Below are 25,841 nucleotides of genomic sequence, written 5' to 3' on the forward strand. Positions count from 1 at the left end.
ATTCTGACATTTAAAGTATAATAATTTATGTGGGATAATCCATTAGTCAATAAAGAAGTGTGAAAGCTAACAAAAGCACAATCAATGATTTTACTGATGTTGTTATGGAGTCTGTGGCGCCATGCTTTGGGAATGGACATAATACAATTATAGGCTCGGTTTAACAACTTCTCGCTAAAAGATGGATCAACTTCCCAAACCATTCAGGACATCTGCTTACATTACTGAACAAATAATACGTCACATCTTACCCTGAAAATTACACCTCCTCTCAAGCTGGAAAAGCTTTTTGTTTATCTTTCTTTTCATAACCTTTTTTTAAGGTGGTTCTTGTTTTTATAAAAACTGAATCATAATTATTTCAAAATATATTGCACACATATCCAGATACTGTGACTCAAATGGTTCGCAAAAACTATTTTGTTATGCCGTTTTCATTTTATTAGTCATATGAATATGTACTCAAATGCATTTCCAAGAAGATCGAGGATTAAGGTCATCCAACATCTGATGAAGGTTGCAATACTTATTTAAAACTAAATACCAATTACATAATTTAAAAACAAACTTTAATAAGAGTTCTAAATAACTAGATATACATTTTGTTAATCACACTGCTTAATGTGTCTTTAACTTAAACTTATATCATTATTATTTTGTACCATTCTATCACTTTTGCAGTATCATTGTTGATCCAATGGTTGTTGTATAAATAGAGGATGCACTTCAGAATTTCCAGATTAAACCAGTGATGTTTTTTTATTTCATCACCTGTTATTGTCAGGATTCGGGAAAAAGGTAGGACCCAAATGCAGAATAAAAAAGGCAAAAAGGTCAAGGAACAAAAGGCGAGCTTTATTTTATAAAGCTGATGACAGACAAAATATGACATAAAATAAACAGGTAGCACAAGGTAGCATCAAAACAAAAATTGACCGTGACCAACATGGAGGGAGACAGGAAAGACAATGAACCGACGAGGAGCTCAGGGGAAGACAAGACTAAATACAAAGAAGGGTAATCACAGGACAAGACACAGCTGGGCAGGGGAGGTAGAAACACAAGGGCAACAGGTGAACACAATCAGACACAGGAGGTAAAACACAGGAAGGAAGACAAGACACAGGGAGAACAGAATTGCAAAAATAAAACCCATGACAAGAAAGACAAAACTGAAAGATTGAATATTTCAGGTGAAAACTGAAGACTCACTCTGATGTAACCAAGAAACTTCATCGGCATGTATTTTCCAACCCATATCTGATGCTCCTCTGACGTGATCTGTGGGTGTGTAAGGAGCACTATCAGATTGTAAATGTTTGTAGAAATATGTTCCTGTTTATTCTAACAAACTATGGCGCTTCCTGATTTTCTTTCCCAGGCATGTTTTTACTCAAGGAGAGGGCTCTATGGAAGTCAAAAGGACCTCATGATGAGACCTTTCTTGTCTTATTTAGATTAGTTCAGTTACGAAAACGTAGCCTGGGGAAAATGCCTTAAATGTTGCCCTCAATTAGGTAGTAAGAGTTTATTCTCCACTATGTTATTCTGTTTAATTTGAACCTTTTAATTCTGCCTCCAATATTTCAGTTGAACATTTTATGGCTATAGCAACCTTTACAGTTAATAAGTGACTGTCAGGGACCAAGCAGTAAGGCAACTGGACACAGGAGTTGTTTAAATTAACTGAGTTTTTATTTACCCAAAAATCCAAAGAAAACATTATAAACCAATAATATCTAATAACTAGGCCTATAAAAGAGGTCAACAGAAAATACCTCAAATAAACATGCCATCAACTTAACAGGTGTTAACTCAACAAACTGACCTGCTACAATGACAACCCAATGGACTTACAGTATAGTGGTCTGGACAAACCAAGTTCAAACCAAGGGGTAATTAAGATGAACAGAATACAAAAAGGACACTGACAAAATCCAAATCCCCTCTTTGACATGGAAGCAGGTGGTTTTTCCCAATCTGTCTCAATTGGCTGCTTGCAGTATGTATGAGTCCTCACTCCTCAGTGCTCAACCTCACCTTTTGCTAAACTAGGAAGTAACCCCCCCAATGGCCACTGTAACTCAAAGACAAAGTAATTAATACCAGCAAATACTTGTGTTAGCTGTGCTAAAATGTCGGAAAATAAACTCTGTAAAGTCCGATTAAAAGCAAATAAAGAGTTTACCATTTTAATCAAATGTGTTTACTGCACCTGAACTGAAGCAAAACTACTGAAGGTGAGGGTACATGTAATTGTGGCCATCACACTGATATTGTTGAGGCCCACATCTTGTCATGTGTGATTTAATATCGATTAATTTAATGTAATGTAATGTAATATACTCCCCAAATGTCCCTGTTGGAACTTTATCAACAACTTGATTTGGTCTCAAATTGCACTTATCTTGTCTTTGCTTCTCTCCTATTATTATTTGTTGTATTGTTGTACTCCCCTTTTTCTCTTACCTGTTTCAAACCTTATTTGACCTTATGTAAAGCACTTTTAGTTGCTTCTGTGTGTGTGTGGGTTTTATAGATAAACTTGCCTTGCCATATCTGTTGATGCCTTTTTGTAAATGTTGATGTGTGTCTTCACTAGCTGTCTGAGGCTTATGTGTTGTAGAAATGTAACCACCAAAAGAAAAGTCAGACATCTTGCTAAATAGGCTTAAATGCTTTTCGATAATCACCAGTATGAAAAGATCGATACCACTGATACATTTGTCTGTAATAAAATAGCAAGAGCTATTCTCTCAGCTAATTTGTATTTGAAAAACAAATAAAAGGTTTTGTCTTGCTAAAACTTAACCAAAAGAGTTCATTGTACATTCATTATACGTGGCACTTGATACTTTGTTTTGGGTTAGGAGAGTGAGTCCATGGAATCGTGAAAACATTCACCCACACATGAAGACAGTAAACAGAAATGTTTAAAAAAGTGGTTTGTCTAGTTTCCAAAATGTATTGCCAATCATTGCACAATGTAAGTGATGGGCAGTCAAATCAAGGATAACTGGAATGTTTTTTAAATTCATCACAAGGGAGGTGTAGAGTAAATATTCAATAATTAAGTTGTGTGTGGGATTTTCATCATCATGCAGTGGGAGTGCGGTCAAATCTAACACAGATGGAAGCAAATATGGCAAACACCAAACTATCTACCACGGCCCATTAAATCCTCGAGTACCATGTTTTCAGCTATTTAATGCAGAGTTAACAGACAGTAAAAACACTGAACATGAATTATCCAATGCAAATCAAATCTTTGTGGGTGCTAAGAAAAGATGGAGCTATTCTTGAGGCATACTGACAGACTTCCCGAGGAAGGGGTGGGTTGAATAAAGAGGACTGTGGTTGTAACAAATGACTCCTGGTGCCAGGTGGTTAACCACACAGATATAGTGTCACACACAGACAATCACAGCCTGATAAACCAATATTGTGGCACTTTTCATAGCACTCCACACTTCAACTTAAGAGCTCTGGTATCTTTAGATTTAGTTAAATCACTTATTAATGATAAAATACAGTATACCTAATTTCAAATAAAATCTTATGTGTGGTGAAGTGTTATGTGGTGCATGGGCTTCTTCTTAGCCTGATGTTCATAATGTAGTAATATGTTTATTGATTATTAATATGTTGTATGAGGTTACTTCCCTTATACATAATGTTTACCTGATTTACTTATTTTCCAGCTTGACAGAATTTTTTTCTATCTGTGTCCTAATATATTCTAAAAAATATTATAATAATTAAGGTTTCTTAAAGTTTAACTTTTTACAACGATATGTCTCGACATGCTTCTCACAATTTTTGATGTTATAGTATATTTATATTTGATCACAGGTGTTGATAGGTGGGCTGTTTTTAACATAGAACAACATCTCTTAAAAACAGATCAGAGAAATATTAAATAAATCCTGGCTCTAGTTTTTCTTTTCTTTTTTTTTTAGATTTAATCAAATTATAAATTCCATAGAACAGATTTCCTTATGAAATTATTCACAGATGAAAACCCCTTTGGGACGGTCCCGCCTGCAGCAGCAACGCCCAGCAGGCTGCATCATCATCCGGCCGGACAGCTTCCCCGCTGAGCCCTCCCCCTTCACGCACCGGGACAACCGGAGAGCTCCGATAAAAACTCAGCAAAAAGGGGTAAAGAGCTCAGACTGAGGACACTCACTACTGCTGCAAACACTCGCAGAAGATAACGACTCAGGAGACTTTTATTCTGGTAAGAGCTTGTTTTTTCGTGTGTATTTGATCTATGGGGGAAGCATCAGCGTTCGATTCTGCTAATTGGTGTTATGTTTTATTCTGAATTCATACCATAAACTTCCAAATTATCTGGGATTCAAGAGTTCCTTGGATGGTTATACTTTCTTAGACATTTTGCACGGTTATTATTTAATGTGTCAAGAAAAACGCTAGTTCTGTTGCACTTTAAAGGAATCAAGATATTTTAACCAAAATATCAAGATCAATTAACACTGTTAAGTGTTAAGTACTATCATAAATACAGTTGAATCCTTTGTGATTACATAATACTATCGAGTTATTTTGACATGTAGTTCTCCCTTTTTATTTCGAAGTAATTAGCCAAATTACAATTAAAATAAATTTAAATCTCATGTAATCAAATCAGTCGATTAGTTCATACACACAATTGACTCAAAATGACCAACACATAAGCTGTGGTATGTGATAAATAATTATTGTGATAATGATGACATTCTATGGTTCATAGTCTGTGATGGGAGGTGAAACTGGGATTTTGGATGTCGTGCTCGCTCATTCATTTGGCATCCCAACACTTTCTCACTCTGACTTCAGCAGCTCTGTATTTACCTCCAACCATCTACATACACCTGTTTAAACTGGTGAGAAGTATGACTGACCTCTCAGCGTCACACTCACACTTCATCCCAAGCACTTCACATAACGTAAAAACCAGTAATTGATGTCGTCATGGTCACACTTAATCTTTTAAGATATAAGCAAGATATAATGTTACATATTCTAAAAGAACGAGGTGATGTTGTGCTCCGCTGCTGCAATCAGTGTGTGTCTGTTATCGGTGAACGTGCCTGCTATGATACTGTGATTCATCTCAGTGTGTGTTTGTGTGTGTGTGTGTGTGTGTGTGTGTGCGTGTGTGTGTGTGTGTGTGTGTGTGTGTGCGTGTGTGCGTGTGTGTGTGTGTGTGTGTGTTTGTGTGTGTGTGTGTGTGTGTGTGTGTGTGTGTGTGTGTGTGTGTGTGTGTGTGTGTGTGTGTGTGTGTGTGTGTGTGTGTGTGTGTGTGTGGGTGTGGGTGTGTGTGGGTGTGTGTGTATCTGTGAACCAATCGGAGCCAAAACCTGCACAGGATCACTGCTATGCAGGCACTTATCTGGATAATGAGTTGGATTTGTGTCTGGAGCTTGCTCTTTGGGAATTTGACTCCCCGGCATCCGTCAGCGCTGATGCTCTCCATCACACTGATAATCTGTATGTTGCATGTTTAGAGAAAGTAGAGTTTGTATCCATTATGTGCATTCCTGGCTGTGGGGTCAGCTGTGTTAGTGCCTCACACTGGTGTTTGTGACTCACAGGATGAGCCTGTTGTGTTTACAAGTTGTAAGAAAAGTATAGGTCAGACAGAGGATAGCGTTGGTCAGACTGCGGGAACAACGGTCCAGAAAGTGTCACTGAAATCAATACTGAGCTTTATCTTTGTCCACAGTTTCACTTCAATCTTGAATCAAAAACCCTCACCCATTCACAAACAGTTCACTATGTGACTTTTTGCTGCATTTAATGGCGTCAAAACTGGTTATAAATCCTATCAATGCCTCCTACTGTAAAGTCCTGGAAGCTGGAATGACTAAGGACGACTCATCGTCCTTCGGCTGATCTTTGGGGTCTGTTTTACCTCCCCCTTTTCGTATTCATCTCCCCTCTCTCCATCCTTTCATGTCTTTCCACAAAGCTGTCTCATTTTCCATTATTTCAGTTTATACTTATTTTTAATGTCAACACCTGCTATTTCTACCTGCCTCTTTTGGCTCTGTGAATATTTTTGATAAGGAATTCAAGGCTAAACATTGTGCACAGAGGGAGTCTGTAAGGCAACAATGCCGCCCTTTGTTCCTGGGAACTTTCTTCAGAGACGGATCATAGCTGCTTTATTGAAGCTTGACCAAAAAACCCCCTGTGTAAGGAATGTATAATTCCTGCTCAGTATTGACATGAGATCGCATGCCAAATCACATAATCAGCAAACATGCTACACACATGCTAACTTCTTAACTGTACAACGCCTTGATGGTTGATGCATGTTTAGGGATCCCAGCAGGTCAAACCAGTTCAAAAACATGTTTTGAGGTTTAGATTTGCCACCTCTGCCAACCTGCTGTGACATGAGAATGGGAATAGTTTTTATTATTCAATCCCACAGATGTTGAATGCTCAAAGAAGTACATGTCAGCGCCAAAGAAAATAAGGCAGTAAAAGTACCAGAATACATAGGTGTTGCCTCGGCTAGTTCCTTCTCTGGCTGCCAGCATGGGCTGTTCACCTACAGCCTCTAATAAATAAGATATGTTTACATAGAAAAATGACAGGAAAAGAAACCTCAGAAATGCTTTAAAATGTGCATTGAACACAAATTTGACCTTTAGTCAGATGCCACTATGCTCCCTGCACGCTGTGAAACCATTTTCACCATTTTAGACTTTTCGGCCTTGTTACTGGAAGACAAGAATGTCTCACCTCCAACTCCTACAACCTCAGCACACCGTCATCATTACAGACACATGTTAATGATCCGGTAAACTCACCGCTAAGATGTCAAGATTTGTGGTCGGAACATCAAACCAGTCTCTTTGAATATGCCACGACAGCACAGTAAGAGGAACTTAATTCTATTTGTAGAAAACAATGAGTGTGTTTGTCTGTGTCTCTGTCGTATCATCTGTTGCATGCGTTTGCTATACTGCGGTGGTGCATCTTAAATCTGCTGTAATGAAGCTGCAGATGACTCACAGTCTGACTGCTGCTGCTCCAAATATTTCGGAATTTCTTCCATTTATATCTTACTTACTAGGGGAAGTACACTCTCCTCAGGCTGCATACATTAATACAGGTTTCACCTATTAACTGATTGGGTGTGTCAGAAGAAATCCAGACCACTATCAATGACTTTGAGACTGGGCTTGGTCCTATAGAGAGGCTTGCTCATGAACCTGTTGCTTTGTCTGACTTTTAGCCAACATATGATTGGCACTGGTCTTTATGAGCAGAATTAGTTATCATTGGGATGCCACTCTTTTCACAGGTTGTTTCAAACAGCACAACTTTGTTTTTTTCTCTTTAATGTTAGAAGAGGCTTTAAAGTGTTTATTGAATATTTACTGAATATTTCTTGGCTGTTGATCCATTGACTGTTTGAGTACAATTATTTTAAAGGTGACCTATAATGCAAAATGCACTTTTCTACATCTTTTCTACATGAATATGTGTCCCCGGTGTTCCAGGGAACTCACCAAGTGTCAGAAAACACAACCCTCTCTATTTTCCTCCATACCCAAATCTCTTAAAAAGGGGCTGCAACGGATCTGATACACACTGATCCAGATTTGAACACTTCTATGACGTCACAGAAGTGGCGCTACGGCTATTGGGCCAACTCTACCAATCAGGAGGAGACAGCCACGGACATTGCCGTTCGAAAGCGCTGGAGACGCTGTAGTACATATGCCAGGCCTGTAGGTGGTGCTGTTCTCACAGAATCAGTCCATGCAAAGACAGTGTAAATTGAGCGAAATGAGGAATGGCTAAAATGCATGATCTGTTTGGTATTTTGAAAAATAAAAAGTATAAATATGCCTTATATAGGTATGGTCCTACACTATATTATTCAAATATAGCATGATAAGTCCACTTTAAGGAATGTTAGTTTTCGCACTTGATATATATAGATATTTCATTCTATAGATGGATAGAATTCTAATAAAACATTTTTTTTTCAATCCACCGCAAACAAAAATCACACATTTAATATTTCTTTGTCTCCAGATAGCCCTAGTTAGCCTACAGAAAAACTGCACACAACACAAAAAAATAGTTTTGGTCAGCGTTTAAAAGAGTTGATCACTTTTAGGAAGTTGGTTCCACAACATTTAAAGACACACAGTTTCACTTTCCTGTTTTCTAACTTGTGTTGATGTCTGTTCATATGCATTAAATGTTATAAGACACACCACAAAAACGGCTTAAACTCAGACCAGTTTCATAGTGGGAGTTCTTTTGATGTCTCTTAAACAGGGCCTCTGCATGTCAGATACCACAGACAGAGAGGGTGTGGTACACATATGCTCATATCTAATGCGTGCATGCTGGTGTGTGTTTTTGTGGCGTGCATGTGTTGATATGTACGCATGTTTCCGAAATGCAAGGGGCTAGCAATATTTTAGCAGGAAACATATGTTTTCAGCTGACAGGGCTGGAGATAGGGGCAACTGAGCGGAGCTGAACAGCTGCACAAAGGAAACACAAAGGAAGTGTGTTGTTGCTCTGCCAGTGAGGCTCATTTGGGGGGTAAAAGCGCTGGAGAGCAGGGGGTTTTATTTCTGTGAGGCAGGGATAGCTTTCGAGGGGACCCATTCTCTTAAAGGTGAGTGTGTGACTGCATATATGTGTCTGGGTTTTAAAAGTAAAATCCTGAGAGGGAGTCTTTGTTCCAATGAACAATGAGCACAATGAACAGCAAATCTTTGTGTTAAAGAGTTTTGATTAGCTCCACGTTCCTGAACACTTTGTGTCTGTGTGTCTGACTGAGAGTGTGTGTGTGTGGATGCCAACGTAGCTGTTTTACGGATGTATGAAAACACAGCACTGTTTCTTATTAGCTAGATCAACCACAGAAGGTGAGTCATTGGAGGAACAGCCCACAGAGAAGAGTAGACAAATATGCAGGCATGTAAGCACAAAGCTGTGTCTGAGTCTTATCATGCAAGAGTCTAAAACGTTTCTAATGCTTTTTTTTAAAGCAGATTTTTTATATTCAGGTAATTTCTCATTTTCAGACCTCATTGTGTGCAACTTTCTTTTTTTCTTTTCCATTTTCCTCTCTTCCCCATCACCCCCCCCCCCCTTCTCCTTCTCTTTGTGTGACTCATGATTACTCACACTTGACTTAGGAGGAAGAGGTGCTCTTCTTCAACCTATTTTCTGCATATAATTATTATTTAAAATGGAGAAGAGGAACAAGTCTGGTTTCAGATGTCCTTTTCTAGAAGTATAAAAAGGAAATATGAGTGTAGTTACTTTTTGAGGCTTCTTTTTTGTGTCCTCTTCCTTCCCTTTAAAGTCCTGAGTCACTTTATCCTCCCACAGCGGCTGATCTGCTCTGCTAGAGGAGGAATGCAGTATAGTGCAGAAACCTTTAGTTGTGCTGGGTCCAAATTGTGTTGTTTGATGTGGCAGAAAGCGTCTATTTTTTTAACATGAAGTGAAGATGATCTGCTTCCTGTTTATTCACAGTTGAACCGGTATAGAGGAATCATGATAATAAGGGGAATTCGTTTTCAGAGCAGGATAACAAAGACATATTCTATAGCACAAATTGTATGTTGAACTCGGTGACCTTTCAGATTGTTCATGCTGTTAAAACTTCCTGTTTGGGCCAAGAAGTTAACACTTCAAGGAACTAAAAAGGACCTGATCTTTCCCACCCTTTCCTCTCCAGTGATCTCCCTCAGTGGCAGGCGTAGGGATGGAGGAAGGAAACAGAATAGTCAGGGGAAGGTGACCAGTATCGATGGTTTTCCTGTTATTGTTGGCTTGGTGTTGACAGATTCATGACAAAGGATTTAGATGGATAGACATTCAACATTTAAAATACATGCTCAGTCTGCGCACGCAGCATCAACAGGTATCAGCGCCTACACATGTTTGTGTTTGCTAAAACTTTGGACCATTGTCTTTAATATGTAACTTTATTCTTCTTCCAGCTAACTGAAGACGACTTGACAAGCCATGACGAGAACACTTGAACTAGTTGTGCTCCTGTGTGCTCTCTGCTGCTGCCTAGCGGAAAATGTAAGTCTGACATCCTCAACAACGATTTCAGACCTTTAACTACAAATCTTGCATAAGGAGGTCAAACAAGGTCTTATTTAAAACATTTAAAAAGATTCTGGTGGTTTAAAATCCATCTGAGCAAACTTGCTCTTTGATATTTTAGAATTTTTGTTTTTGTTTATTTATCTGTTTTCTTTTAAAAGTACTGCTGTTAAACCTTTGCAGCTGACTCATAAGCCTTTGGTTTTGGAGCTCTACTGTCCTGTATTTTTATAGATTGTACATTTTTGCAGCACTTCAAAGCACCTGCTGCCTTGGTTGGAAACCATTGCCATGCAACCAGTTCCCTTTTACTGCTGCTCTGTGTTTATTTGATCTCTTCTCTATTGCAGGTTGAGTTGCTCCGCACTAAGAGAGGGACTCGTTTTTACAGAGGTGAGCCTGACAGACGGCCAGCAAGACGGACGCTTGTGATTATTCATGTCCAGAAGTCTACATCTTCCTTTGACACCTCCTGTGAGCCCCATCACTCTTCTGTTTGTCTTTTTCTATTAACATGCACCATCACCCTCACCACCATCAGTTTCTTTTAAATCACTGTTGCCATTCACGTGTTTGTGTCTCTCTCTCTTTATGCACCTTTTTTATTTGTAACCCTCTTTTACATGTGTCAATGATTACGTTTTCTGTCTGTCTTCCTGTTTGATGGCTGTTAACTAATTGTGTTTGTGTGTCTGTTCTCAGTACATTGTGTGGATAGTGAAGCGTCAGCAGTGCGTAGTTTTGGGGACACTTGGCTGCGATGGAGGGGACAGCGTGTGGAGTATTGCCATTGTGCACTAAGAGGACAACAGCGTTGTCACATTGTGCCCGTCATCAGTGAGTGTGTCATGGATGTAAACACATACAAACCCATGAGTAGAATTGAATGTTCTGTTTGTTAATGTTTCAGTCTGCATGCCTGTCCTTACTGACCTCTCTGTCTCTCATTATAGCATCACTGTACCTCTAACTTATTGTTAAATCCACTCATGATTATTTTTTTGACTGGCTCATCCGTCCCTGTTATTTCAGTGCATCCAAATGAAGAGCTATTGGCTTTCTGTGTTTTTTTGGTGTGTGTTATTTAGTCTGAGATTGTTTGAAATACTCCTGCCAGACAAGCCCTTGTGCGCACTTTCACCCCCATTGACGAATTCTGTGAAGCATAATTGCTTCTCCCTCAGACAAATTACAACCACATTTTCAGCTGGCCAAACTCTGAGCTCATACCATGAGTGGGAGAACGAGTGGGGCACTGTTATTCTGAACGCCAGCCTTTAGGAAATGTTGAAACAATAAATGAAAAACCAGGCAGGTGATGGCCAAAAACCAGTTCTGGGCTAGAAAGAAACTCTTGGGATGGCAGGGTTTTAAAAAAGAGAGTGTGTGAGAGCCAGGATGAACCATGCACACAAAGTTCTTCTTAATATGTTAACGTAAAATGTGACACACAAACCCACCTATTACATTCTCTGTAAACACAAGTGGTTATGCCAATCATTTATGTTCTGATTATTGAAAAAGCTTATGTTCCGAAGAGCTGGATGACGTGTGACTGACTAGCCGTTTCTCTGTCTGCCTCTTCCAGACTGCTACGTGTCTCAGTGCTACAACGGAGGAACCTGTAAGGAGGCAGTTTACACGTCTGACTACATTTGCCAGTGTCCCCCAGGCTTCAGTGGGACTCAGTGTGAGATAAGTAAGTACTCAACAAACTCTTTAATCCAACAGATAGTATTCGTCTAAAACACTCAATATTTAGTTTACAAAAAAGCTGATAAAAGTAGCAGACCCTAACAATGATTCATGTTAATGTCATTATGTAGTCATCTGTACTGCAGCAGCTACATCTAGATATTTCACTATGCCAAGTTTTGAATTTGCATGATCGTTTTACATCACAGCAACAACAATAAAAGTTGTTTATCCATAACAGGGTGACATAACACTGATTAAAACTTCCTACGTACTATTTAATGACTCTAGATAAGGTCATAGTCTGACCCTGTGACTCATACAGGAGGTGTCATGGGCCTGTGGTTCGGAGACAAGAATCATAAACCATGGACAGACATTCTGGGATACGAATGTTTTTGTTTCTGCGGGTGACTTTAGGGGCACCCCGCCCTCTCATAATTATTATGCAAACCCCAGCGGTCACAGCCAAGTGATTTCAGGGAAAGAGTAATGAGTTACAATGGCCAGACTCAATAAATCTGATCACATTTACTATCCTCACAGTTTGTGTTTAGTCGTTGTTTTAACCCCTAATTGGAAAATTACTATTTATATGCTATTAGGACACACGTTGTTAGTTGAATGTCTTATATAAGCAATAACACTGTTTTAATAATTTTCTCAAATGCCAGAAGGAATTAACGAGGTCAGCTATTAGAGTGATATCAGTGTCATATATAAATGACTGACATTTCATCCAGTTTAACTGTGTCCTTTTGTCCAACAGACAGCAATGAGAAGTGCGTTTTGGGGCAGGGTGAAGGGTACCGCGGCACATGGAGCATTAGCCATTCAGCGACAGAGTGCATCAACTGGAACTCCACGTCTCTGAGAGGAAAGAAGTTCACAGCCAGGAAGCCCGACGCCAGCCTTCTCGGACTGGGCAACCACAACTTCTGCAGGTATGTGACTATTGTGATCAGTGCTGGAGAAAATGGCAAAATTATTTCAAAGATTGGAAGGATTTAAAAATGAGGTGCATTGCAAAATCTTGTTCGGATAAAGCATTTCATCATCATCAATGTGTTGTATGTTTGCTCAATGTCCTCATTGTCCCCTCCCCCAGAAATCCCGACAATGACAGCACTCCTTGGTGTTACATCTATAAAGGCACTCAGATTGCGTGGGAGTTCTGTTCCATGCCCAAATGTCCAAAAGGTACAGCTTTACAAAAGCCAATATATAGTGAGCCGAAATACTTCTCATTAAACCATTCATTGCTTTACACTTGGGTTTCTTCGTATGCTTTGGAGCAGATAGGAACCACCAATGTGTGCTCGGCTCGGATCAGTCATACAGAGGCACAGCATCTGTCACTAAGAGCGGCTCTCGCTGTCTGCCCTGGGACGCTCCTTCTATTAAACGCAAGCTCTACAATGCCTGGAGATCTGATGCACTGGAGCAGGGGCTGGGCAGCCACAGCTTCTGCAGGTAGATATGCCAGCACCCTTGTTCCTTTTCAGAGGTTCCCTTTCTGCATGCAGAAAGATTAGAATAACAGTATTTATTTTTCCTATAAAATAACAGGAATCCAGACGGTGATGCAGGTCCATGGTGTCACACCTACAAGAAAATGCAGCTGACCTGGGAGCTGTGTGACATACCTAAATGCTGTAAGTTTCTCACTTCCATTGATTCATTCACAATGCAGCAATGTGCTATCATATCTTCTTACCCATGCTTGTCTTTTTTTAGCAAGACGTCCATCAATCATCAGCACTCTCGGTCCACGTGCCCCCACCACTAATAACAATAACAGAGGTAGGATGACTTCAAACTTCATATTCAATAAAAATTAACCACAGGCCACTTCCTGTGATGATTTTAGTTTTTGTTAATTTTACATTTATTTAACCATCATCTTGGAACCTGTCCGCCCTGTAGCAACATGTGGGCAGCGCTTGGACAACACTTTGAACCGCCCGTCGTTCCGGATGTTTGGGGGCAGAGAGAGCGACATCACGGAGCAGCCGTGGCAGGCGGCCATTAACGTTTACCAGGCCCGCCACAGAAAACACTTTCACAGATGTGGAGGTGTCCTCATTGACTCCTGTTGGGTTCTGTCTGCTGCACACTGCTTTGAGGACAAGTAAGAATGATACTCACACAAACGTAACATGCAAAAATGTATCACGCTTGCCATGAAAAATTCCTAACATATTTCCTATCTTTTTTCAGTGATAAGGCTGAAAAATTGGAAGTGATCTTGGGAAGAACCTTTCGGAAACAGAATTCCAGCAGCGAGCAGATTTTCAAGGTTGAGAAGTACTGGAATCACGAGAAATTTGACAACGAAACGTTTGACAATGACATTGGTGAGAGAACATTTCAAGAAACATTTATCACAAATGTTCACTGTTTTCCTTTGTCTTCATAGAATATTGTATTTATCACTGTTGGTGCAGAACATTTTGTGTGATCAAAATGCCAGCTTTTTATGAACTTTTTTTTGTTTTGGCATGGTATTTAGTGAATGATGGCATGTTTTCCCCCAGCAATGATAATAGGGAACCTTATGTGGGCCGCAAACGCTTGTTGAAACTCTAAATCCTCCCTTGGTCTTCATCCAAATTGTTCCAAGTGCCTTACCCTGAATTTTCCTCTGGTCATTTTCCACTTGCAGCTCTCTTGAAGCTAAAGACGGACATTGGCATCTGTGCTGTAAACTCTCCAGAAGTTCTCCCTGCGTGTCTGCCGGACCGCGGGCTTGTGCTGCCCGACTGGACCGAGTGTGAGATCTCAGGCTATGGAAAAGACTCTGAGTGTAAGCAACATCCATTCTTTTTTGATGGCACTGTCATTTTGTAGAGCTGGCTACTGATTTGGCAAATGTTTCTCTCTCTTGACTGACCAGGAGAGGGCAGTGCTTCCATAAAGCCAGAATGTATTTGCTTCTGGATATGATATGCCAGATTATTAATTAAAAAAAACTCTTTCTACAGTTTCTGCAGAGTTCTCTGAGCGTGTGAAGAGAGGTTACGTTCGCCTGTGGCCCAAAGAGCGCTGCGTCCCAGATGTGTTGTCTCAACGCACAATTACCCCCAACATGCTGTGTGCAGGTGACACCCGGGGCCTGGATGATGCATGCAAGGTAAGTCACTTTGTGTGTTATGGTGCTAAACCATTCATTTATGACGGACATTTCATCTGCAACTGTTCTGATACATTTAAAATCCAATATGCCAGATCTTTTCTGGTTACAGCTTCTCAGATGTGAGATTTTTCATTCAGCTGAATATATTTTAAGATCTTGATTGTCTTATTTATAATTTGTTCTCTCTCTAAATTCTACTTCTTTGCATTTCTCCACAGGGAGACTCTGGTGGCCCGCTCGTCTGTCGGAACAACAACAAGATGACCCTAATGGGTGTGATCAGTTGGGGCGATGGGTGTGGGCAGAAGGATAAACCCGGGGTCTACACCCGCGTCACCCATTACATCGACTGGATTAACAGTATAATTAAGGCAAACCCAGTCTAAAGTAAGAGAGACTGCAAAGAAGATTTTAATAGATGACCGTACCCACAAACACAGTGGGTAGAACAGCAAAAGCAAATATGTTTATCATTGAGAAGATAGACAGAGAGATAAACAGGACTCTCACTCTGTTGTTCATCCAAATGCAAACTAATTGAGGTTCTAAACAAGCGGGACCACTCCTACAGGAACTCACAAGAAAGACCTCAATCACAGTTTTTTGATGTTCAAAGTAGCTCTGTGTTTCATGTTTTTATGTTCCTAACTGTGTTAACTGTGACAGCACAAATGGACAAAAACACAGGACAAACTCTTTTTGCTCTTCTGGGTCATCTTGACCAAAATAATACTTGTTGTTTCTTCACGTAATCAGAGTTTTAATGTGTTTCTGAATATTTCCTCCAACAAAATGGAGGTTGAGGTGCCTAAGCTAACAGGAAAAAAGGAATGTCAGTACATCCCTCTTGTCTTTGTGCCATTTATGCAAATAAGTCAGAGCGGTAGACTTCAGGTCAGAAGTGCTTTTAATCCAAAAGAATACTCCACTTAACCCAATACATTTACTTTGCACAGCACAGTTATTCACATAGGAAGGAAGGCTTTAAACCAATATTTTATTTGAGGTTATGCTGGCGTTATATGTTTTGATGTCAATGGAAGTTCTGCATCAGTTTACTTTGGGGCTTTAGGGGATCCACACCGAAACACAAAATGTATCTGCTGGCTCAGATTCTGCTTGTTTTCACAGTTTGAACTCCTGTTAGCCTTTTAAATGGATCACATTTGGGACAGGTGGAAGCAAAGAGATACTCCTTTACAAAGACCTGTGCCATGTTCATTGTTCTCACTACGTGTTTTAAAATCAGATTCCCAGAGCACTTCTCCAACAGACACCTGGGTTGAGCCCAGCATGTACATAGCCTAACATGTATATTGTCTGAATATTGATTTTATATTGTTCTGTTCTCTGTTAAACTGCTTATTGACTGCAAAACATAATCCATTTGTCCTGTGACTGGGTTTTAATCTTTTTTTTACTAAGTTAATATTTATGTGTATTTTATATTGTATTAGAGAAAGTCATTTTTTGCTGTGTGTAGTTTGGTAATTTATTGTCTCTGTCATTATTACCACATCTGGCAACATACTCCTTTGTTAATAAATAATATTTGGAATACATCTTTAGTTGCTTCCTGCTTTTTGACCTTGTTGTGTGATTTTATTAGCTTCGATTAATCACTGAAATATTAGCATGGTTACAAATGAGTGAAGTTCAGTAAGGTAAAGAAGACTCAGGCCTTAACCTTTGGAATAAAATAGTTTCCTAAAGCACATTCCTGAGATGACTGATGATATTTTCAGCATCTTGGAAATAAAGTCCAAACTTTTTTTGTAAAAAATGATAGTGATGTTGTAATTGCAAAGATATGCTTATTGTTAAAACATAACCTTACCAGAGATAAAAAAAAACATGTTTCCCATTATAAAAAACTGTATCCAAAAGCAGCATAATATGAATCAGCAACATATCGAAAGATTAGAGAAACATGGACATGACTCATTTTGGTTTTACTCTGTGGGTGCTTTGTTCCCCACCTCCACTGTATTCGTTGTGTATTTTAACCTTGTATCAATGACAGTAGCTTACTTGCCAAGCTTAATAGCGTGTGTGTATCAGGAGTTAATAATTAATTTCCACTTTTTGTTTGCAGATAGAATACAAAGGAGATTTTATTTAGCAGTTGCAAAAAACCCAGATATATAACTGAGTTTGTTATATGGCCAAGACCAGTTTAGGGAAATGTGGAGCCATGGAGCTGCGTGAGTCGGAAGTTTATTTAAAGGCAGAGCAACAGGTGAGGCAGCCTCACTCAGGAAATGCAAATGAGATCAGTTAGAGCTCCTCTTCACATTCTCTCTGTATCGTTCACTCTCAATCTTCCAACCATTTGCATCCAAGGGCCGTAACAAAGACATATCCACATGACTTGAGCTGCAAGACTCAACCCCAAATCATGACAATGGTAAAGTACTGTTTTCTTTTTGGTCAAAAGTTGGTTTACATCCTGATAACGTTGAGCAGAGTGATAAGGAAGTGGTCAGTGTTGTCGATGGCACAGTTTTAGGTTTTTGTAAATGAGTTCTCTGTAAACCTTTCATGAAGTAACTTATATTTCAGGTTGTTATCTCAGGGAATTCTGAATAAGGTAAATGTTATAATGACAGCATCACTGTTAACAGTTTAGATTGTTTGGAAGTATGAAGGTAAACACACATACAGGTATCGGCATTGTGCTTTTCTTTATAGATAAGAGTTCAAACAAGTTTGTTTAACGCTGTTTTATGTTTGTTCACTCCATAAAATCAGTTCCTTGGTTGACTAAGTTGAATTTATTACATTTGTATTATCCATGGTTTAGTGTAAATTTGATGACAACATTTAAACAGAATTAATACAGATGCAGATAAGGTTTGTCTTATTTACATCAGGTATAAATCCAATCCATTCTTTTCTGAAAATCTATCAAGTTTTGGAAATCTAACAATTTTCAAATAGTTTCACTTCTACATATTTGCACTCATAATCCCAATCTTCATATCTGATTTTAATATTTGAACTCAATTATTATTTGAAATGTAATAACTTGAGTTGAGTTGAGCTTTTCTCGGAAAAATGTACTGACAGCAAAACATTAAGTCAGACTGGTGGTGATCTTTTTTAATAGATTCAATTCTTGTAACTCGTGCAAATGTTGTCAAACTTCTCAGGCGTCCTTGTAGAGACTCCAGTGAGTCACAGACATGCTTTATTTAATTTCACATAAAGAATATGTCTGATAATGTTTGCTCATCTAGATGTTTGGAACAGTAAATGGATATCATTGTAAATAATAGTTTCTAACTACAGCAGTGTTTAATAAAACAACAATTGCCGATAAAACACACTAAATTTCCAAAAGTGGAAAAGGCAGAGAAAACGTGGTGATCAAAGTATTTCCCCATTAAATATAATATGGATACACTATTTCTATCTGAACAGTAAAACATTTGAATAACGTTCAGTGTGTCTTGTCCTTGTTTGCATCATAATTCACTTCATGGTTACAGGACTTTTCCTTTTTCCTCCTCGGACCCTGATATAACTTTTCTCTGAAACTTAGGGAGGCTCATCAGAGAGAAGTAGCTGGACACAAAGCAGTCATTGTCACAGCAACTTGACCCATTTAAATGCAGATGTTTTTTTAATGAATGTACTGTGAGAGAAAAAGTCTGTAAATACAGTAGTTATCTTTGTCCTTTGTATCACCTGTCAGCTGCTCCTCATTTATCAATATTAGGACGCTGTTATCTAACATTTTATGAACCAATGTGTAAGAATTAGAAACTCTGCAGTCGGTCACCTTCGCTCTGACCACCTGTAACCAACACTTCCTCTAAAGATGCCTGGCACTGTGGGAAAACAAAATATATCCCTCTACTTCCTGATTTCACCTGACATATTTATCTCCTCCTCCCCCTGCCAGCCTCAGCCACTCACCTGCAGATTAACTCTTCTGTGTTTTTACTGATGATGTTCATTAATCTCTGCTTCAAAACAGCCATTGTGATTAAACAGTAGCTTAAAGTCACAGAGATACAATCCTAAGGATGAGATTCACAAATAATACATACATTACAGTTCATATACCAAAACTGCACACTTTAAAACTAATTTAAAAACACCTTTAAACTTGCTTGTAATTGATTGATGTGATATTAATTTGAGAAACAACATGGTTTTGTTCCACTAAATTGCATTTAACCAGCATTTAAATTCTACACTTTTTCTAAGGAGGCTTTACATAGATATTTTTAGAATATGCATACTGTCCATTACCACCTTTAAAATATATAATAACCTAAGAAATTAACAATATTATATTTATTTCACTAACACCTAGCCTTGTTATAGGTACAATGGTGTGCACATAACAGAAACATTTTGGACTTGTACTACTGTACATACTGTACATACAGTATGTGTTACCTTGTATTCTGGTTGTTTTTACTGTACTAAATGATCTTGCTTACTAAATAAATCTCCATTGTCCATGATGTGGATCTTCCCCAAAGAGCAGCGTCTGAGTCAGGATGATGAAGCTGATTTATAACTAAAGTCAATACTACCAGCCAGTAGTGAAGTTTATTTCCTTTGGATACTCATCTGCGATTTCTCTATTTTCAGAGCTTTTTTGGAAAAATGAAGAACCGGTAAGTATTGTGGTCGTTTGTAAAAAACTCAGTATTGTTGCTGTTTATGAAATAAAATGACTGCAGCATCTCCCCTGTCCTCTCTCCCTCAGACACAGTGCACCTCCAGCTCCACCCAAAAGGGAAGGTGAGATTTGACCACACCGACAAATAAAGGGGAATAGTTTGGGTTCCTTCTGTCTTTGTTTCCTCACTGTGGACTTTTTCTTTAAGTTGAATGTGTTTTTTCACAGATGACAGTGCAGGGTTTGGTTGGCCGCAGGATGAGTTTGTGAGTAGAAAGACATCAAGCTTCTGAATGTATGCAAATATGAAGGGGTGCTGCTTTATTAAACATGTTTCATCATTCGTATGCTACAGTTATGACATTTATCTTAAGCACTGTTGCTTCTTTCTGTAGAGGGATACAGTAAAATGCTACAGTTTAATATGACTAAACTTTATACTTTATATTCTCAGTATTATTGATGAGTATTTGTGAAAAGGCACCACTGTATTTTCTAATGGCAGGATGATGAAGATGGTGACACGTATGAAGTGCCTCCGTGTGAGCTTTCGCCTGCGAAGGTCCCACAGACACAAGTGGAGGAGAATGTTTATCTGGGTAAACACATTGACTCAATAAAGCAGATAGGGTTAGGGTCTCAACAAGAACAGAAAGGTATGTTTAAATTCTGTTACTCTTTGCAGAGAGGACATCGTCTCCTCCGCCTCCTCCTCCTACTCCACAAAGGAAGGCTGCTCCTCCACCCAGGGTAGGCACACCTTCAGTAAGAACACCTCAGTGTCCTGGAAGTCTGTTTCTGTGTGTCTCTGCATCCATCAAGCCTTCTAAAAATACTCAGCATTTCTTTTAATTAGAATAATGTTCTGTCATCCAGAAACCTCAACAACGCACTGAGGATTTCTTCCATGATCCCAAAACCGAGAAACGTTAGTCTTTCATCTTTATTATTTTGCTGTTCACAAACATAGTGGTGCTTTATTCAATTCATAACCCACCTCTCTTCATTTCTCTAACCTATGTTTTCAGCACCGGAGGTAGACAGAAATGACAAGCCTGGAAGAAAGAATAAGGGGCCTCCTCCAGACCCCATTGACGAAGGTGCTACGACCACTTCTACACACACAAAGCCTTTCATAGAAATTCTTTATCAGTCTGTAAATGTATGTTGACTGAGAGGAGGGTATATATCAATCAGGTGGTATGACAACCACATAAATACATTATTTGTTTGTTATTAGTCATGTGCTAGCTACAAAAACAGTCAACCCACTCTATGAAAGACTTTGCATTTCCTGTATCTGTTCATCCATCTGTCCAAGGAAAATCTTTCTGCTGCACAATCAATGTTGAATGTTTCCAGCAGCAACCGGTTGTTTGTTTGTGATCAAATATAATAAGAAAACTGGGTAAGAGGAGATTGCAGCTGTGACTGAAACAAAGAAGAGGGTGCCACCTGCTGTTGTATTGCTGAACTGCACTCTGAGACTAGGCTTTATTGGCAAACGGATCTGAAAGAAGAATGGAAAATGTTGCCAAAATCAGTATATTTACAAGATGGGGAACTTTGTGTCATCCCAATAGTGGATTATTTTTATATCCTCTGGCTTTGCCCAATTGTGCAAAACTTAAGGTCAAAGGTCATGAGCAAACTGTGTGAGATGTTTTGCTTTTGACTTAAAAAGTGTTATATTTATAATGTAATTAGTTAATGACTGAATCACAGATAAATCTCCAATAATTTCTTTCTGCATTTCAGATGTGTATCTGGATCCAAATGAAGAACAGGTAATATACGATATTCATCAACCCTGTCTAAAACATGTTACTAACTGTATATCTGTAGACTTGGTATGTCTTAAATGTCCGGTTAGGATGTATTAGAACAAAATCTAAAATGAAATTTGTAAGTAAGCCATTTGTATGTAAAAAAACACCTGTATGTAAATTGTAAATAAGCCATCTGTATGTCAAATATGTCTTGTATGTCTTAAATGATATGATGAATTGGAAATGGGTGACCCTGATGTAAACAAGACGAAAGTCTTTCTCTGGTCTGCATCCCCTTAACAATTGTATGTTTTGAGCTGTACTGTACTGTACCCAATATACAAGCTGTTAATAAACTTTTCAATCAATCAATCAATCAATCAATCAATCAATCAATCAATCAATCAATCAATCAATCAATCAATACATAAGGAGAAGGCAGCAAAAGGCCATGGTATCAGATTTGTTTTGGTATAATGGGTAAGAATGGCCTTGACTGTTAACAGCCACGTATACCTTCAAATGATTCAGATATTGTCACAAGCCTGACTTCAGTTATCTGCATGAACTGTGTATGGTTTATCACTGGGCTTCAACAGGAATGATTACCCAACACATTACTCCATGTGTATAGAGGAATACACTGCTATGTTTTATGAATTTGTCATTCTGTGTTTCAGGGCGACAATGAGGAGCTGTATTTAGAACCGGCTGAACTCATACCTTCTCCCATACCCATGTCAGTGCACTCAAAGCATATTCTGATAATTTGTACCGACCAATGATACAATCTGTCTGCATGGCTCCATACTACCTGTCACACCAGACAGTAATGCTGCTGTGTTTTACAGTAACATGCAAATATAGCAGATAATGTTAGTGGCAACACACAGTAACTTCCTAGTACTAAACATGCCATGAAAATGAACGTCCTCTCTATTTGCAGGTGGAAGCCACCGGTTCCCAGAGCTCATTCTGTGAGTGTCTATTCTTCTCAGTTGTTATAATTTCCTTATGCTAAGCTCTGTCCCTATTTAAATAAAGAATGTCAAAATAGAGGCTGAATCAGAAATAGACGTTTTTATTCATACTCTTTTTCAATTTCCTAGGTAGGAAATGAAACTCATCTGTATGACACAGCAGAAACTTTTTATTTCCCTTCTTTCAGAATCCGTTCCTGCCGTCCTTAAATGACTCAAGTACAGGTAAAGACCAACAATTTTATAATTGTGAAACACTAATCAGTACAAACTACATCCAAATAAATAATTGTTATCATTATGACAGCGATGAACATATCTTGTCTCTATAACTCCTCCAGTTGAAGCAAGACGGGGCACATTTCCTACCAAACTCCCTTTACCCCCCACCAGTGTGAAGCCCCCTCTGCTAGCCCACCCGAAGGAACGCAAACCCAGGTAAGAGGTGAAAACTACAAAGTCATTTCTAAGCCATAAGAAACACGAGTTGAACATTAAATGGCAGTGATTTACATAGATTTCCAGCTTGTTTCTGCAGATGATCCCACCTGAAAGTGTACACATCCATCATTATTCAATTCAATGTTTAACATGAGATGTATGGTCTTTATTCTAGCCTTGCACCAATGCCAGACACTAAGCCTGTGGGTAAGCTACATTTTTGTTTATTAAATAGTGTTTTTTAAATCCTTAGAAATGACTGTGATCATTTGTGGTCTGCATATATATTTGAAGAATTCCAAACGGCGCATGGACTATACTTTACATCTATTTAAACATGTTTGGGAATATGGATTTACTAAACCTGCGAAAACACATAACATGTTGTCTGTCTATTTGAAGTCTCCTCTGGTGGCATGAGGGCGACCAAACAGTCTGGGAATGAGGTAAGTTATCTATGCACGCAGAAAATCAAATACAAAATAGTGAGGAAGGATTTATTATTGTTGACCATGTGATGTTACAGGACAAAGAATGGTTTGCTGGAGATTGCAACAGAAAGAAAGCCGAGGAGCTCTTACTGAGGGTCAACAAGGTAAAGTTGAATTGAATGTGGAGGTAAAATGTGTTTTTTTCCATTTAGTGGTTTCAGGGAATAATGATTGGAGTTAATTCGTCATTTCAAACAAACTTTTTGTTCAGCTGAGCTAACAGAAAGGCTTAAGGCAAGGGTGTTGCTCAGATATTGGGGAAATTTGCTACGTGTTCATGTGCATGTTTTTGCTGACGCTCAAATAAAAGTGAGTCACACACCTTCAGGGCCTCTGTGAAGGTGAATTATTTCCCAATTCAACCACTTACTTTGGAAAATATGAAAAATGTTTTTACATCACCCTGAATTCTTTATCCATCCTGCACTGTGATGTGTAAATCTTGCTTGGATTTCCCCTTCTCTTTGTCCTCATTGTAGGATGGTGCCTTTCTTATCCGACACAGCTCAGCTAAGGGCATCCGGCAGCCGTACACCCTCGCTGTGCTCTACCAGCAAAAGGTGTACAACGTTCCCATCCGCTCCATGGGGGAGACACAAGGGTATGCCCTTGGAAAAGAGGGCAAGAAGAATGAAGAGGTGATGGCAAATTCATATTTAAGAAAGGAGAGTGAGCTGTAGGAAGACACAGAGTGTAGAACGCAAAAAATAGAGCAGGGTTCTGGAAGAATGTTAATCTTTTCATTTATTACATCTCTCCGTTTATCTTGCTGTCCCTCTCTCAGATATTCAACTCCCTCGACGAGATGATTTCTCATCACAAGAATAACCAGCTTCTTCTGATCGACAGCAAGAGCCAGGCCAAGCAAACAGCTTATTTAACCCATGCTGAACGCCCTTAAAACCACACTAGGAGCTTCTGTCAGGTTGTATTCAGGGTAAAAATAATGAACATTGTACCGTTTGAAAGTCTCTGTAGGTACACTGTGTATCACATGTGTGTATTAAGTTTAACTCTATGAAATCAGTCAGCTAACGTATGGTTTCCTTTATATTGTTTACAGATAGGAATAGCTTGTAATGCACTGGAGCCTTAGCAGATATCATATTTCACCAACCATTTCTCCAGAAAGTAGTCTCAGCTTCTGCATGATGTAAGAACAGCATAACCTTACAGTAAAGTTTCTGTTGGTTCGCAAAGTGATATTGTGTTGTCATAACTTTAGCAACAATTAGACATTGTTAACAGTTTTTTTGTGAAAAGGAACATATTTCACTATTTGTTTCCGCCTTAAGATAATGGTGTTAGTGTAATATTACTGTATATTTCAATCTTCTTTCTAGCATTACAGTATATTTCTGCTGTGTAACAGATGCCAAACCACATCACATTGCCTCCCAGGTTGCAGCTTAACTCTTCACTTTGTGCCTGCTGCTCATTTCCATTATGACGGTGCTCATGTGTGATGAACTGTTGAGATAAATGTGACCATTAATCAGACATTTTTATTACAGCAATAGAGAGTTGTTGTGAGTCTTTCCCCCAAGTTTAGTTTGATAGCTTTAAAATGGTTTGATATATTACAATTGTCTTTTAGGACGTGATATTGTAGATATTGTTCAATACAAAGACAAAATGAAACTGCTTTACTTTGTTTTTGTTTCTTTCTTTGGCCACCGTTTCGCTGTTTTTACAGTAGCAGCCAGTTGAACTGGACCATTGTCTTTATCTGATGATTGTGTTATGTGTGTGGCTCATGTACAGGATTAGATAGATAGATATATAGATAGATAGATGGATAGATAGAGAAATATATCACAAATAATACGCTATATAAAATAACAGATTTAGTGTTTAATAAAAGGTTGATGTTTGATGAAGTCTTTTCAGTAAACTCAAACCTCCACTGCTGTCAATCTGCGTCACTGAAGGTCAGTGTGGTGAGCGCCGGGTTTGTGGGTTTAACAAAAAATCAAGGAGCTGTGTGTGTGTGTGTGTGTGTGTGTGTGTGTGTGTGTGTGTGTGTGTGTGTGTGTGTGTGTGTGTGTTGTGATGTGTGTGTGTTCTTCCTTCCAGTGGCACCGACCAGACATTGTCTTTATCTGATGATTGTGTTATGTGTGTGGCTCATGTACAGGATTAGATAGATAGATAGATAGATGGATAGATAGAGAAATATATCACAAATAATACGCTATATAAAATAACAGATTTAGTGTTTAATAAAAGGTTGATGTTTGATGAAATCTTTTCAGTAAACTCAAACCTCCACTGCTGTCAATCTGCGTCACTGAAGGTCAGTGTGGTGAGCGCAGGGTTTGTGGGTTTAACAAAAAAATCAAGGAGCTGTGTGTGTGTGTGTGTGTGTGTGTGTGTGTGTGTGTGTGTGTGTGTGTGTGTGTGTGTGTGCTTGCGTGCGTGCGTGTGTGTGTGTGTGTGTGTGTGGTGTGATGTGTGTGTGTTCTTCCTTCCAGTGGCACTGACCAGACATTGTTGGTAACACCTGCTTCCTGTCAGGGTGAAACCACCGTCTCTGTGGCCAGAACATAAATCCAGGGCCTGCCAGCAGATAACAGAGTC

General features: G+C 38.9%; 2 protein-coding genes across 6 annotated transcripts; both read left to right on the forward strand.

Moving 5' to 3' along the window:
• Positions 1 to 4,092: 4,092 nt before the first annotated feature.
• Positions 4,093 to 16,503, forward strand: plat (plasminogen activator, tissue). Of its 4 annotated transcripts, none has more exons than XM_079686806.1 (15): positions 4,093 to 4,240; positions 9,999 to 10,086; positions 10,461 to 10,584; positions 10,813 to 10,947; positions 11,699 to 11,809; positions 12,575 to 12,749; positions 12,914 to 13,005; positions 13,104 to 13,278; positions 13,375 to 13,460; positions 13,543 to 13,608; positions 13,732 to 13,936; positions 14,026 to 14,162; positions 14,471 to 14,611; positions 14,790 to 14,938; positions 15,160 to 16,503. In XM_079686806.1, the coding sequence occupies exons 2-15, from the start codon at positions 10,024 to 10,026 to the stop codon at positions 15,325 to 15,327; spliced, it is 1,827 nt and encodes a 608-aa protein (XP_079542932.1). In that variant the 5' UTR covers positions 4,093 to 4,240; positions 9,999 to 10,023; the 3' UTR covers positions 15,328 to 16,503. The 4 variants fall into 4 exon arrangements, with proteins under 4 accessions (XP_079542932.1, XP_079542934.1, XP_079542935.1 ...); XM_079686808.1 differs by having other exon boundaries at positions 10,461 to 10,503; XM_079686807.1 differs by lacking the exon at positions 4,093 to 4,240 and adding an exon at positions 8,391 to 8,659.
• Positions 16,504 to 17,144: 641 nt separating this feature from the next.
• LOC307044978 (B-cell linker protein) lies at positions 17,145 to 24,906 on the forward strand. 2 transcript variants are annotated; one of them, XM_079690440.1, is made up of 19 exons: positions 17,145 to 17,180; positions 17,285 to 17,348; positions 19,550 to 19,575; positions 19,668 to 19,702; positions 19,809 to 19,846; positions 20,086 to 20,179; positions 20,266 to 20,330; positions 20,457 to 20,508; positions 20,609 to 20,680; positions 21,339 to 21,367; positions 22,030 to 22,088; positions 22,296 to 22,326; positions 22,518 to 22,554; positions 22,671 to 22,767; positions 22,946 to 22,977; positions 23,173 to 23,216; positions 23,297 to 23,365; positions 23,741 to 23,899; positions 24,046 to 24,906. In XM_079690440.1, the coding sequence occupies exons 2-19, from the start codon at positions 17,340 to 17,342 to the stop codon at positions 24,160 to 24,162; spliced, it is 1,065 nt and encodes a 354-aa protein (XP_079546566.1). In that variant the 5' UTR covers positions 17,145 to 17,180; positions 17,285 to 17,339; the 3' UTR covers positions 24,163 to 24,906. The 2 variants fall into 2 exon arrangements, with proteins under 2 accessions (XP_079546566.1, XP_079546565.1); XM_079690439.1 differs by lacking the exon at positions 17,145 to 17,180 and having other exon boundaries at positions 17,192 to 17,348.
• The last annotated feature ends 935 nt before the right edge of the window (positions 24,907 to 25,841 follow it).

The sequence above is a fragment of the Notothenia rossii genome (genome assembly GCF_949606895.1).
Source record: "Notothenia rossii genome assembly, chromosome: 6".
NCBI lineage: Eukaryota > Metazoa > Chordata > Actinopteri > Perciformes > Nototheniidae > Notothenia > Notothenia rossii.

Excerpts from the sequence above, each read along its gene's own strand:
- LOC307044978 (XM_079690440.1), top strand. Across the intron at positions 22,978-23,172 it reads GCCAGACACTAAGCCTGTGG|TCTCCTCTGGTGGCATGAGG; the intron begins GTAAGCTACATT and ends GTCTATTTGAAG. Across the intron at positions 23,900-24,045 it reads AGGGCAAGAAGAATGAAGAG|ATATTCAACTCCCTCGACGA; the intron begins GTGATGGCAAAT and ends TCCCTCTCTCAG.
- plat (XM_079686806.1), top strand. The coding sequence starts at position 10,024 with ATGACGAGAACACTTGAACTAGTTGTGCTCCTGTGTGCTCTCTGCTGC. Across the intron at positions 13,279-13,374 it reads GGCAGCCACAGCTTCTGCAG|GAATCCAGACGGTGATGCAG; the intron begins GTAGATATGCCA and ends ATAAAATAACAG. Across the intron at positions 14,163-14,470 it reads AACGTTTGACAATGACATTG|CTCTCTTGAAGCTAAAGACG; the intron begins GTGAGAGAACAT and ends TTCCACTTGCAG.